The sequence below is a fragment of the Protomyctophum parallelum genome (genome assembly GCF_964188405.1).
Source record: "Protomyctophum parallelum genome assembly, chromosome: 20".
NCBI classification, from domain to species: Eukaryota; Metazoa; Chordata; class Actinopteri; order Myctophiformes; family Myctophidae; genus Protomyctophum; species Protomyctophum parallelum.
This window is the reverse complement of record NC_139718.1, coordinates 2,963,650-2,978,432: the sequence shown is the minus strand read 5'-3', so window position 1 is coordinate 2,978,432 and position 14,783 is coordinate 2,963,650. Positions and strand designations below refer to the sequence as shown.

General features: G+C 42.1%; 2 protein-coding genes across 2 annotated transcripts in view; one reads left to right on the top strand and one right to left on the bottom strand.

Annotated features, from left to right (window-relative positions):
* jkamp (jnk1/mapk8 associated membrane protein) overlaps positions 1-7,447 on the bottom strand; it is a 45,681-nt gene extending 38,234 nt beyond the window's left edge. Inside the window, exons 1-3 of the mRNA XM_083791942.1 lie at positions 7,440-7,447; positions 5,547-5,647; positions 5,066-5,220 (exon numbers count right to left, since the gene is read on the bottom strand). Coding sequence (XP_083648068.1) covers positions 5,066-5,220; positions 5,547-5,647; positions 7,440-7,443 — 260 coding nt within the window. The 5' untranslated portion in view covers positions 7,444-7,447. The remainder of the gene's footprint in view (positions 1-5,065; positions 5,221-5,546; positions 5,648-7,439) is intronic.
* LOC310878420 (zinc finger protein RFP-like) lies at positions 1,467-2,570 on the top strand (the record flags this gene model as incomplete). Its single annotated transcript, XM_083792751.1, has 1 exon — positions 1,467-2,570. One exon carries the CDS (start codon positions 1,467-1,469, stop codon positions 2,568-2,570), a length of 1,104 nt encoding a protein of 367 aa, XP_083648877.1.
* Positions 7,448-14,783: the final 7,336 nt, after the last annotated feature.

The window sequence follows — 14,783 nt, the reverse complement described above, 5'->3', positions numbered from 1 at the left end:
GTTTAGTTGCATTGAAATCCCCATTGAGGCGATTTTAGATCGCCTCATATAACAACTGTGTTTGAAAAATAAACATGTCACCCCGGCCGCTCCACTCATATGGATATGAAGAATCAACTGACTGAGAGAAAACGCTAATGTTACTGCTGCTGAATTAGTTAGATTTTCGCTAGAAGCAGACTGTATCATATATGAGTGACTGACTGTTGCAAACGATACAGAGACACCTCCCTGACAATAACGCAGAGACAGCTTGTTTATTTTTGGACCACAACGCTTATAGTAGACGATATTAAGATCACCCCATGTTATTCTCCATAGAGAAATTACTTCCGCGAACCAGGGGAATCGTCGGGATGAGCGAGTTACGTCAGGACTTCGGTGCTCTATAATGTGTATGTGTGTGTGCGCGCGCGTGCATGCGTGTGTGTGTGTGTGTGTGTGTGTGTGTCGGCCTCCTCTTGGTAGATTTTCAAGGCTTATTTTAACTGATCGGGAGTGGAGCACACAAAACACCTGACCCTGTGACCTGGATACAGATGTGAATTTATCTGACCATACATGATACAGATGTGAATTTATCTGACCATACATGATACAGATGTGAATTTATGTGACCATACATGATACAGATGTGAATTTATGTGACCATACATGATACAGATGTGAATTTATGTGACCATACATGATACAGATGTGAATTTATCTGACCATACATGATACAGATGTGAATTTATGTGACCATACATGATACAGATGTGAATTTATCTGACCATACATGATACAGATGTGAATTTATCTGACCATGCATGATACAGATGTGAATTTATCTGACCATACATGATACAGATGTGAATTTATCTGACCATACATGATACAGATGTTAATTTATCTGACCATACATGATACAGATGTGAATTTATCTGACCATGCATGATACAGATGTGAATTTATCTGACCATACATGATACAGATGTGAATTTATGTGACCATGCATGATACAGATGTGAATTTATCTGACCATGCATGATACAGATGTGAATTTATCTGACCATACATGATACAGATGTTTAGAGATCTGGCCACACATGATACAGATGTTCAGAGATCTGGCCATACATGGGGACAGCTGGGGGAAAAAACTGACCCAGGGCAATGTGAAAGAGATCTTATGAAGTTATCCAGACATGAGAGAACTCCATGTTTGAGCATGACTGACGTCATGTTTGATGAGGTCAGATTTCAGTGAGCTTGACTTAAAAGCTGATTACACAGAGTGTGAGGAGCATTAGTCAAAGAGACGAGAGAGATACAGACCTTTAGATAACTTAATATTCAGCTGGAATAAAGTCATAAAGATTCCTGGATTGTATGAAGACAGATATCGTGGTTGAAGACACCCTGTGACCACTAGTTAAGAAACCTATAAGAGACCAAACGTATCTATCAATAGTTTTGTTGCTGAAATGGTTCGTCCGTTCAGGTATCATGAGTGGAACGAAGAATATGCCAGAAAGACAGAGGCTGAAATCCAGCAGATGATCCAGGAGAGACGAGGGAAGATTCAGGAGGTCAAACGCTCAGTGGAGCTCAGCAAGAAGGATGCAGACACAGAGATAGAGGACAGTGTGAAGGTCTTCACTGCTCTGATCAGCTGTATTCAGAGAAGCCAGGCTGAGCTCATCGATGTGATTGAAGGGAAGCAGAAAACAACAGAGAAACAGGCTGAAGGCTTCATCAAAGATCTGCAACAGGACATCACTCAGTTGGAGGAGAGAAGCTCTGAGCTGAGCCAGCTCTCACACCCTGAAGACCACCTCCACCTCCTCCAGAACTTCACATCCATCAACATCCCTCCACCCACCAAGGACTGGACAAAGTTCAATGTCCTTCAGCCTTCATACGTGGGGACTGTGAGGACAGCAGTGGCTCAGCTGGAGAAGACACTCAGTCAGGAGATGAAGAAGCAGATGGATGACGTTGAGATGAGGATGATGCAACGATATGAGGTGGATGTAACTCTGGACCCCGATACAGCACACCGTACACTCATCCTGTCTGAGGATGGAAAACAAGTGAGTGATGGAAACGTATGGAAGAATCTGCCAGACAACAAAGAGAGGTTCTATCCATATCTCTGTGTCTTAGGAAAACAAGGCTTCTCCTCAGGAAGGTTTTACTATGAGGTCCAGGTTGGAGGGAAGACTAACTGGACGATAGGAGTGGTCAGAGAGTCCATCGACAGGAAGGAAGACGACGTGACACCGAGTCCCAGCGATGGTTACTGGACTATAGGGTTGAAGAATGGAAATGAGTACGAGGCTAATGCTGGCCCTGCTGTCGTCCTCCCTGTAAGAGAGGGGCTCCAGAAAGTGGGAGTGTTTGTGGACTATGAGGAGGGTCTGGTCTCCTTTCATGATGTGGAGACCAGAGTCCACCTCTACTCTTTCACAGGCTGCTCCTTCACTGAGAGACTTTATCCATTCTTCTGTCCACGTTTGAACCATAACGGTTTAAACGCTGCTCCTCTGATCATCTCTCCTGTCAACATGGACGCTGATCTCCTCTGATCATCTCTAAATTAATTTAGAAATATTTCTGGAAATATATTCGGTATGACCTGAAGGGACAAAGACGAGGCCGCTCTACATTACAGCTGCAGTACTTTGCAGCTGACAAGTACATTGGAGTTGTTTTACTGTGTACTATACTGTGTAGTACTGTAGTACATTGTAGTACATTGTAGCTGTAGTACTGTGTAGTACTGTAGTGTATTGTAGTTGTACTACAGTGCAGCTGACATGCTCGTCCAAGCCTCCAGCTATGTGGACATGAAATTATTTAAAAACTTGATAACAAAAAAATAAGCCGACTCCACATAAATACATATAGAAAATAAAAATAAAAGATACATTAAAATGAATGAATAAAATTAAAAGGTGCATTTCAGTGCAGTACGTGAGCCTCACACAGTACACCATGTCTTTGTGAAAATCACACCCGTGTGAAGTGAGTGGTGCAGCTCCGTGTGGGGGTCCCCGGGGGGGGGGGGGGGGGGGGGGGGGGTCCCCCGGAACATCCAGATCCCCAGCAATGTGCCTAGGGAGCCAGGCCGGGTTTCCGGCGAGCCGCCCCACGTCCGAAACGGTTCAGAAAGGACAGAGTTACCGTACAGTTCCCTGTACTGTACTGTACTGTACTGTACTGTCACATCCGAAATCATGTATATACAGTTCATATGAGTGTGTGTGTCAGGGTGCACAACAGTGACACTTGGTGATGAAAACCAACCAAACGCTATTTTCGTGCTCGGACACACCCAGGCAGAGACACACAAAGCTCCGTATAGGAGTGGTTGGCACCACTCAAAAATGTATAATTAATTTCCAAACAGCCTTCTAATGAGAGCGCAAAATCTGTCTTGGAAGAGCCACCCATCGACTGATCTAATATACGCCAACCATCCCCGTGTTTCTTCACTAGTCTCATTGACACAGTTTTCCGGCCACTGCTACAGAGCTGACAATGAGGTTATATCTTCCCTTCTTCTCTGGAGTCCTGCCTCAGGGCAGACCAGAGGTAAACTGTCGTTCCCTGATGTCATCGCTATAGGGAGTAGGGACACATGATGTCATCGCTATAGGGACACATGATGTCATCGCTATAGGGACACATGATGTCATCGCTATAGGGACACATGCATCAAAGCAGGAACATGTCTGCTGTGGCATTGTGAAATCCATGGTCTTGACCACGGTCTAAAAATTATGATGATGTAGGGTTATGATGTCACTAAAATGGTGTTATTTCGATTGGGCCTTTTAAAAAATATACAGGGAAGACATATTTGAATATTATAACCACACCTGGGCGTCTATTAGAGTAATGCTAACACCATAGACACATACACAACACCTGGGGGTCTATTAGAGTAATGCTAACTCCATAGACACAAACAAAACAGAAAAAGTACAACAATCACGGCATTCCATCTTAAAAAATAACTCGGCGTACGTTTTGATCACACGTCTGAACTTCCTCGGCAACCAGTAGCACCCGAGTATTAGGGACATGGGCTCTGCACTTTTAATGTGTCAAACTAGGAGGTTTTCAGTATAGGGACATGGGCTCTGCACTTTTAATGTGTCAAACTAGGAGGTTTTCATGATCCTGAATGCAGTCCCGCCTCGTTGTCTGGGCCAGCCAATGGGCCAGCTGGGCCCAAACGGATCTAGAAAGATGGCGATTTACAGTTCAAGGACTGACAGGCTTCATCTTACGTCCATATCAGACCCGAAGAACGCTTTGTCCATATCCTTTTTACAGTCTATGGTGCAGTGTTGTTTTCGTCGACTAAAACTAAGACGAAAAATGTTCCTCGACTACCTTTTTTCACTGACAAAAACTAAATAGAAACTAAATGAAAACTAAGCTATTCGTCAAGAAATAAAAACTAGACTAAAATGGACTAGTAGACAAGAGATCCAGTATAAGTCATTTTACACTTGGTTGCATGCTGAAAATAGTCGATCTACAAGCCCACAACGCGTTGTGCTGCGACGCGTTGTGAGCTTGTAGATCGGCTATTTTCAGCAAGTGTAAAATCTGTCATTTCGACGGCATCAAGGCCCGACAAAATACATTTTAGTCGACTAAATCAACTTTAGATTTAGTCGACTAAAATTGCGTGACATTTAGTCGACTAAAGACTAGACTAACACCAAGACATTCCAGGTGACTAAAATGTGACTAAAACTAAATGAAAACTATTTAAAAAAAAAGACTATGACTAAAAAACTAAAAATCTAAATGTGCTGCCAAAAACAACACACTGCTATGGTTTCGTGCCTAGTGCCTTCCTCTTCTTCCCCGAGTACCACTCTATGAAGAACCAGTGTGTGTGTGTGTGTGTGTGTGTGTGTGTGTGTGTGTGTGTGTGTGTGTGTGTGTGTGTGTGTGTGTGTGTGTGTGTGTGTGTGCCTACCTCTTCTTCCCCGAGTACCACTCGATAAAGAACCAGTGTGTGTGTGTGTGTGTGTGTGTGTGTGTGTGTGTGCGTGCCTACCTCTTCTTCCCCGAGTACCACTCGATGAAGAACCAGTGCAGCACCAGGGGCAGCATGGCCATGAAGCCCAGGTACAGCCAGTCGTAGAGCTGTGGAGACTCGCTGCAGCGCTCACACACCTTCTGGAGGTTACTGCGCTCTCCTCTGGGGCACACCTGGGGAGAGAGGGAGAGAGTTACACTTTTTAACCCATTCTGACCTGAGATCAGATTCATACGAGGTTTCCACTGGACACACACTGGTCTGATGAACCCATTCTGACCTGAGATCAGATTCTAAAAAAATGTCAGTCGTTCTTCGATTAAAAAAAAATAGCAGACCTACAAGCTCGTAGCGCGCCACTCGGTGGCGCGCTATGAGCTTGTAGATCTGCTATTTTTCAATAGCTAAAGCACGACATGATGCCGACACCAAAATGGGTTCCCGTTCAGAATGGGTTAACACAATGTAAAAACTATTCTATACTATTCTATATACTCACCCCACATTGTGACCCGTCGATGGTTCCGTTGATCATCACTCTGCCGCAATACAGGCCTGGACAGGTGGAGCTCATAGCCACACCCACTGCCACGCCCATAACTACATCACATGACACAGAGAACAGGTAGGTTAGGCCACGCCCACAGAGAACAGGTAGGTTAGGCCACGCCCACAGCTACACCACAGGACAGAGGACATGTAGGGTTAGCTTGGAATAAAGAACATTTTAATCTCAAGACTAGAAAATGTAATAATGATGTTTTTTAGGCCAACCGGCAGAAGAAGAAATCATGACATTTCTAAGACCATGATTGATGTTTCTGGAAGACGCTTCTAAAACTCGTATTATATTGCTAGTTCAAATACTCTTTCATCTTAAAATAACTAATGACCGAAAACAGCCGATCTACAATCTCACAGCACGTCGCAGTAGCGCTGCGACGCGTTGTGAGTGAACTCATGTTCCACTTCTCCAACCCACAAGGCATTAACCACTAGATTACTTTTGTCCCCCGTCTCCCAAGGCTCAATCATAGTCTGGATTTCCCGGTGGTGAGGTGACGCTCAGTGACGTCACGTTGTAATTCGGTGGTCACCTCACCACCGAAAATCCAGACTAATAAATAATAACGCTTTAAGGCTCATTCATAGTCTGGATTTCCGGTGGTTATGTGACCACCGAACTACAACATGACGTCACTGAGGTGACCACCGAACTACAACATGACGTCACTGAGGTGACCACCGAACTACAACATGACGTCACTGAGGTGACCACCGAACTACAACATGACGTCACTGAGGTGACCACCAAAACTACAACATGACGTCACTGAGGTGACCACCGAACTACAACATGACGTCACGAGCCGCGGTGAAGAGCAAACCACCGCCACCGCTCCAGCCCTTCTCTGTTTTTACTCACCACCGCTCAACGTTATTTCAGCTCCGGTGGTCACCTCACCACCGGAGCGGTGGTCACCTCACCACCAAAAGCCAGACTATGAATGAGCCTTTAGACAGACAGACACCTTGACAGTTGACACACACACACACACACACACACACACACAGTGCTGTCAAAGAAGTATATGAAGCAAGGGGTCCCTGCTTCATCTCTCACAGCATGACATACCCCATGTTTGCATCATTAGCATGTTTATAATCTGTTTATAATGTTTATAATCCGTTTTTTTATGAACAGCATCATCTGATCCGAGTTATAAACGTGTGATCACTGATTACAAACAGCTATATTGTATTGATTTATTTTTTTAGAATGGGTCATTTGGGCATATAGTATACACATGTCATTATTTCACAGTATGTATAGAATGGGTACATTATTATATACATTTCAAACGAAAGCACAAGTAAATACAAAAAACTGCTACTTTGTGGACGAAACCATGTTTACGTCAGGGTCCTCCATTTTCAATTCATTACAACAATGAATCATATTCACAACAATTAAAGACGTATACTGTACAGTGTACACATTATACACTTCAGTTACATACATAAAAGGTGCTGTAAAGGTGTGACATCATAATGTGCATTATTATTATGATTATTATTATGCATCAGTGAGCACTGATCAGTCACCAGCGTTGCATCAAAACAAAGCTGGACTGAATAGCAAAATAAAGCCAACACGATTAGCATCGTAGCTAACGCCGATTCACGTTACAACCAATGGCTTGAAAAACACAGCCGCTAGTAGGCTATAGCCAGCTAGCTAGCGAGCGAGCTAGCCTGCTGTCAAAGAAACACATTATTATTATTATTATTATTAAATAAACACGTTATTATAGAACAAAACAGCACAATGATGATGTCATAAAACAGCACTAATAATAATAATACAAATAATAAGTTACATTCAACTCACGCATTGTTGTTTTTTAACACTGAACGGAGATCAGTTTGCTGAAGAATAGGAGGAAACAAACCACCGCAACAGCGCCTCCTACCGGCCGTGTGCGCGCATTACACTCACGCAAAGAGACTCAGGATAAAAAACGACGTTTTTTAATCGATTCCTCTGATCTATAAAACACGCGCCGTGTGGTTTTTACCCCCGCGGGGCGCTATGTAGATCTGATAAATGACTTTAAACGGCTCCTCTGTTGTCTCGAGCGTTCTGGGCTGGGAGGTTTGTTATTTTTTACTCATCTCTCCAAAGTCTCCATCACTCCGCCATCTTGGATCACGAACGATCACGTTGGCCGTGTGTGACGTGCAACCGCCCATTCTCGCGGGACTTTGCTGCTGCTATTGGCTGCTGCCGAATGCAGGAGCAGATCTACAAGCTCACAAGCGTCCGCGAAGCGAGCATGGTTTCGTCCTCGGGTTGCTTGTAGATCTGCTCCAGCATTCGACGACGCGCGACACCTCCACACGACGGAGCACAAATTCGTTTAAAACTAATTTGTTTAAAACAATATATAATATAGGCCTATATATATCTTATATCTAAAATAAAAGAGAAATTTGCAGTTGCATTTTGTTTTCTTTTTTTTTTTTAGTTACAAATGGTTTCAATGTACTGTATTATAATACATTAAGGGCGCGTTCGGCTATGCGCACCGGGAATGTGGTCAGTTTGTTGAGTGTGGTGGGCGGTGACGTCACAGAGTGCGTTCAGTGTGCCTTATTTACGAACGACCAGTTACAACACACCATTCACACTGAGCAACCCTACCCTGAGGGTAGGGTTGCTCAGTGCGTGCACTCGGCACACCCGGTGCGCAGCGCACTGGATTTTCGAACGGCAACGCACCGAGTGCACTGAATAAACGAACGACAAGAGAGCACACCAGTGCGTTCAGGGCGCATTTCCGAACGCGCCCTATAACTAGTGTTTCCATTCATGCTGCACGTTTTTACCGTCGCTCTCATTTTCTTCCCATGCTCCTCTACTCGTGCCATTACGGTACGGGTGCTCGGAAAGGACATGACAGACGGGAGTTGCTTTTTCAGCAGGATTTGTTTGTGTGCGTGTGTTTCTATGGTGTGTGTATTGCATGGTTGCCTTAGAAACTGTAAACTCTGTTTGCCTGCTGGCTGCTGAGACCAATTTGGGCTTGTTAAGTTTATTTCACATGCCAACACGGTCCTTCCACTGCACCTCATTCAAATAGATAATGTAAGTAGAGAACATGACACCTCAACACTGTAACACATGAATATCTCTTTCTATTTTAGTTTTAGTCATATAGTCTCCTGAATAGTTTTCACTTAGTCTTAGTCACATTTTAGTCACCTGGAATGTGTTAGTGTTAGTCTAGTTTTAGTCGACTAAATGTCATAAGATTTTAGTCGACTAAATCTGCAGGCGATTTAGTCGACTAAAATGTATTTTTGCGGGCCTTGTTGCCGTCATAATGACTTATTTTCAGCATGCAACCAAGTGTAAAAAGACTTATACTGGATCTCTTGTCCACTAGTCCCTTCCTAACATTTTAGTCTAGTTTTTGTTTGTTGACGGAATTGTCAGTATATTTAGTCTTAGTTTTAGTCACCATAGCATAGTTTTAATTTAGTTTCCATTTAGTTTTCGTCAGTGAAAAAAGGTAGTCGACGAACATTTTTCGTCTTAGTTTTAGTCGACGAAAACAACACTGCACGGTGCACTGGACCAAAGGCTATTATTTATCTTTCTATAGCCACTAACCAGAGGAGTGCACCTTTCATTCAGACCAACATAAGTCAACTTTAATAGCTTATTAACTTTTAATTTCAAAAATATTATGTCCTTGACTTGACGAAAACTAAATGGAAACTACATGAAAACTAAGCCATGATGAGCATTGATGACTAAAACTATAAGACTAAATATACTGACGATTTCATCAACAAACAAAAACTAGACTAAAATGTTAGGAAGGGACTCTAGTGGACAAGAGATCCAGTATAAGTAATTTTTACACTTGGTTGCATGCTGAAAAACACGTTGTGAGCTTGTAGATCTGCTATTTCCATCAAGTGTAAAATCAGCCATTGCGACGGCATCAAGGCCGGCATTTAGTCGACTAAAATACATTTTAGTCGACTGAATCAACTGTAGATTTAGTCAACTATAATCTCATGACATTTAGTCGACTAAAACTAGACTAAACGCCAAAACTATTATTCAAGAGGGTAAGAGAGACTATATGACTAAAAACTAAAATTAAAATGTGCTGCCAAAAGCCACACTGGTCAGCCGGCAGTGTTGTTTTTGGCAGCAAATTTCTATTTTAGTTTTAGTCATATAGTCTTTGGACTGAAACTTAATTTAGTTTTAGTCACATTTTAGTCACCTGGAATGTCTTAGTCTAGTTTTAGTCGACTAAATGTCATAAGATTGACTAAATCTACAGTTGATTTAGTGCAACCAAGTGTAAAATGACTTATACTGGATCTCTTGTCCACTAGTCCCTTCCTAACATTTTAGTCTAGTTTTTATTTGTCGATGAAATTGTCAGTATATTTAGTCTTAGTTTTAGTCGTCGTAGCTTAGTTTTCATTTAGTTTCCATTTAGTTTTTGTCAGTGAAAAAAGGTAGTCGACGAACATTTTTCGTCTTAGTTTTAGTCGACGAAAACAACACTGTCAGCCGGTATGCTTCAGTGATCTGGTCTCTGGTCAGCCGGTATGCTTCAGTGATCTGGTCTCTGGTCAGCCGGTATGCTTCAGTGATCTGGTCTGGGGTCAGCCGGTATGCTTCAGTGATCTGGTCTCTGGTCAGCCGGTATGCTTCAGTGATCTGGTCTGGGGTCAGCCGGTATGCTTCAGTGATCTGGTCTCTGGTCAGCCGGTATGCTTCAGTGATCTGGTCTGGGGTCAGCCGGTATGCTTCAGTGATCTGGTCTCTGGTCAGCCGGTATGCTTCAGTGATCTGGTCTCTGGTCAGCCGGTATGCTTCAGTGATCTGGTCTGGGGTCAGCCGGTATGCTTCAGTGATCTGGTCTCTGGTCAGCCGGTATGCTTCAGTGATCTGGTCTCTGGTCAGCCGGTATGCTTCAGTGATCTGGTCTGGGGTCAGCCGGTATGCTTCAGTGATCTGGTCTCTGGTCAGCCGGTATGCTTCAGTGATCTGGTCTGTGGTCAGCCGGTATGCTTCAGTGATCTGGTCTCTGGTCAGCCGGTATGCTTCAGTGATCTGGTCTCTGGTCAGCCGGTATGCTTCAGTGATCTGGTCTGGGGTCAGCCGGTATGCTTCAGTGATCTGGTCTCTGGTCAGCAGGTACTTCGGCAGTGCGGAGGACGTGGTCCGAGCCGGCCTCAGAACCCCTCCTGACCTCATCACGACCGTCCAGAACAATCCTCACCTGGGCTTCCTCTACCTGAGCTCCGCTGAGCCCAAGACCTCCGTCCACTACGACGCCTATGACCTGAAGTAAGTCCTCTATGACCTATGACCTGAAGTAAGTCCTCTATGACCTATGACCTGAAGTAAGTCCACTATGACCTATGACCTATGACCTATGACCTCAAGTACGTCCTCTATGACCTATGACCTGAAGTACGTCCTCTATGACCTATGACCAGAGTTGGGTGTAACGAGTAACGGAAAATCTCGTTACTGTAACGACACTACTTTGGTCGGTAACGAGTAATATAACGACACTACTCCTCCAAATTTGATAGTCTCCCACTGTCACAGAGAGGGTGTTGCCATGTCCGCTTATTATAAGCGACTTTGGGCTTGTTTTATAATAGACCAGTCCGGCTTCTTTTGGGCTTGTTTTCATATACATGGCTGCTTGTTTCTCTTCTAAAACCTGGCAACACTGCCAGTGGGAGGGTCTGTTTGTTTGTTGTAGAACGTGTGCTCTCACAAGCACTAGTTAGTTAATGCAGAGATAAATAAACCAAATATGCCGAAATGAAAAACTACATTTAATGAGCAATGGAGCAGGGGACTCCTCCACATCATAAAGAAAGGGATCCTAAAGCACTGTGAACATATAGGCTACTGATTTATCTCAGTCTCATTCTTTTATTTGAATATATATTGGGAAAGTTAATATTTGCCTAGAACCACGTGGTACAGTGGTTTTCAACCATTTTCATATCAAGGTCCAGTATGTATTCTGCATTTTAGCCATGGACCACCATTTGATGAGATTTGGCCTCACAGACACCAAACTAAATATTATTGTAATATAATATAATATAATTGTTGTTGTCGTAGGATAAGATTTTGTCCACAATTCCATTCTGGGTTACCTAACCCAATAAAGATTTGTTAAGTGTGTGGCAGTTCAGTGAAAATTATTTGACAATGCATCTCAGTTGATTTTATGGAGTAACGCAAAAGTAATGTAACGAGTAATGTAACTAGTTACTTTCTCCAGGGAGTAATAAAGTAATGTAAGGCATTACTTTTTTCAAAAGTAATATGTAGTGCATTACTTTTATGAGTAACGGACCCCAACTCTGCCTATGACCTGAAGTAAGTCCTCTATGACCTATGACCTCAAGTAAGAGATGATGATTTGATTTGATTGATTCTTTATTTAAGTGTCACGCTTCCTTTCGGCCTTTCGGACATTGTTAAGAGTATTTTCTCTTTCGTTTCAGTGTTTTGTTATGTATTTGACTTCAAATAATGTTCGAAATAAACTCAAAACTCATTCAACTCAAGTGTCACGCTTCCCGAAGAAGCCTATAGCCCATATATGGACTTTACAGGACACTTTTTACACTTTACTGTACATATAAACAATGACAATAAACCCACATGACGGTTTGCAAACAATGATCAAGTGAATGAATTACCAAACTGACACTCCAGATCCTTAACGAGGCAGATTACATAACCCATTCTGACCTGAGATCAGATTCATACGAGGTTTCCACTGGACACATACTGGTCTGATTGACCCATTCTGACCTGAGATCAGATTATAAAAATGTCAGTCGCTCTTCGATTTTTCAAAAATAGCAGACCTACAAGCTCGTATCGCGCCACTCGGTGGCGCGATATGAGCTTGTAGATCTGCTATTTTTCAATAGCTAAAGCATAACATGATGCTAACACCAAAATGGGTGCCCTGTCAGAATGGGCTAGAAACAAACTGGGCTGTCCTTAAATACTTCATCATTAAATAACCAGTCTAACTTCTGTCCATCATCTTCCCAGAATAGATCAGGGTTTTGTTTTGTTGCATTAATTGCCTCAAACAGTGGAACCCTCAAATCATCATACAGGGTACAATAATGAAACATAAAACAAGTAAGATGCGCAAACGCGGGAAGCGAACGCAGCTCGTAAATGGCAATAACAACAATTAGAATAAATTACATACTTTTTAAAGGTTTTCCTTTTAAAGTTCTATTTTTTGTGTATTTTTTAAGATTTTTTTTTAAGTTAAGTTTTTTTTTTTTTTTTAAAGGTATATTCAGTGATTTCACTTAATTCAAATATCACTTATTTTTTTGTTTTGTTGTGATAACCCTCCCTACTATAGAGTGTGCTGGCCATATAAGGAGTTCCTCCCTGTCCCCAGTTAACCCTGGGGGTCAAAAATCTTAGGTTTCGTTTTTGACTCTCTATCCTGATTGGACGAAAGGCTGGGTCCCACAGCCAAAAACGAAACCTACGGTTTTTTGAGTGAAATCACTGAATATACCTTTAAGTTTTTAAGATTTTATTTTTAAGTTAAGTTTTTTGAAGTTAAGTGTTTTTAAAGTTTTTTTTAAGTTAAGTTTTTTTTGTGTTTTTTTAAGATTTTATTTTTAAGTTAAGTTTTTTGAAGTTAAGTGTTTTTAAAGTTTTTTTTAAGTTAAGTTTTTTCTTTTTCATTTTAAGTTAAGTTTTTTTTGAAGTTTTTTTTTTTTGAAGTTTTAAGTGTGTGTGTGTGTGAGTGCGTGCGTGTGTGTGTGTTTGTGTGATACAGCTGCGCCCTCTGGTGGCGGGCGGGTGGTGTAACAGCGGGACAGAAAGACAGACAGACAGACAGACACACACACAGACATACAGACAGACAGACAGACAGACAGACAGACATGATCTGCAGGGTCTCATAGTTAGTGCTTACTGCATTCGCAATGAGTCCTCCGTACGTCCACTATGATGCCTATAGAGCGTCGCAGTCCCGCCCCCTACCAGGGCCCAGTCCCGCCCCCTACCAGGGCCCAGTCCCGCCCTCTACCAGGGCCCAGTCCCGCCCCCTACCAGGGCCCAGTCCCGCCCCCTACCAGGGCCCAGTCCCGCCCCCTACCAGGGCCCAAATGATTCCCCCTGCATTTTCCCCATAGACATTTCAAATTATATTATAATATTATTATATCATTTAAAGACCTTTATTAAGCCTCGTACAAAGCCAACTCGAGTTGTGAGAAATCATGACAACAAATAAAGAAAATTGGGCCGAACAAATAATTTAAAAAAAGAAAGAAACGGCAGGTTACACAACACTTTTTTTTGTTGTTTTTCTTCTTTGTAATTATTTGTTTGGTCCAAAGTATTGTGTTTGTTGTCATGATTTGTCACAACTCGAGTTGGCTTTGTACGACGCTTAAAAGGTCTTTAAATAAATACTTTACCACCTCTGTCTTTATTTTGTTGCAGGGTTTATAAGTTTAACTCTTGGCTTCTTTTCATCCCATATGAATGTTCTTAGCAGACCCTCCCAAACGTGGAGACATGTGGGCGATACAGTACAGATACATGTACGTATAATGGTAGATTTTGGAAAAGGAAAGGTGGCAAAACATTAATTTTAATAATCTATATATATCTATATATAGTCTATCTAAACAATTGGGTATGGTTACTCCCACATATATGACTTTGTTCTGATCCCATTTGATATTAAAGGGATTGTGACATTAAAAAAAAGGTTTTGGAATTGTTCTTATTTTTTTTAGGTTTTCTAATCTCAATTGTGCCCAAAAAACATGAACTTTTAACATTCAGTAGATTTTCTGTGATCTGGGGTTTTCTGGCTCAAACAGGTGCTCTGATTTGCCGGCAGATTGTGATGTAAGATCCTGCAAATCCCATATATGTCAATGGGATTTGCCAGCAGATGTCACTGTTTTCACTGTGTTGCCTGTTTTCATTGTAGCTCAAAAGGCTTCCAAACCCCAAAGAAAACTTCAGACCACAGAAAATCCATTGAATGTTCAAAGTTCAGGTTTTTTGGGTGTAATTGAGGTCATAAAACCTAAAAGAAAAAAGAAAAATAAATGAAAATGAATGTCATAAAACCTTTAAACTGTTTTTTTTTTTTAATTGAAA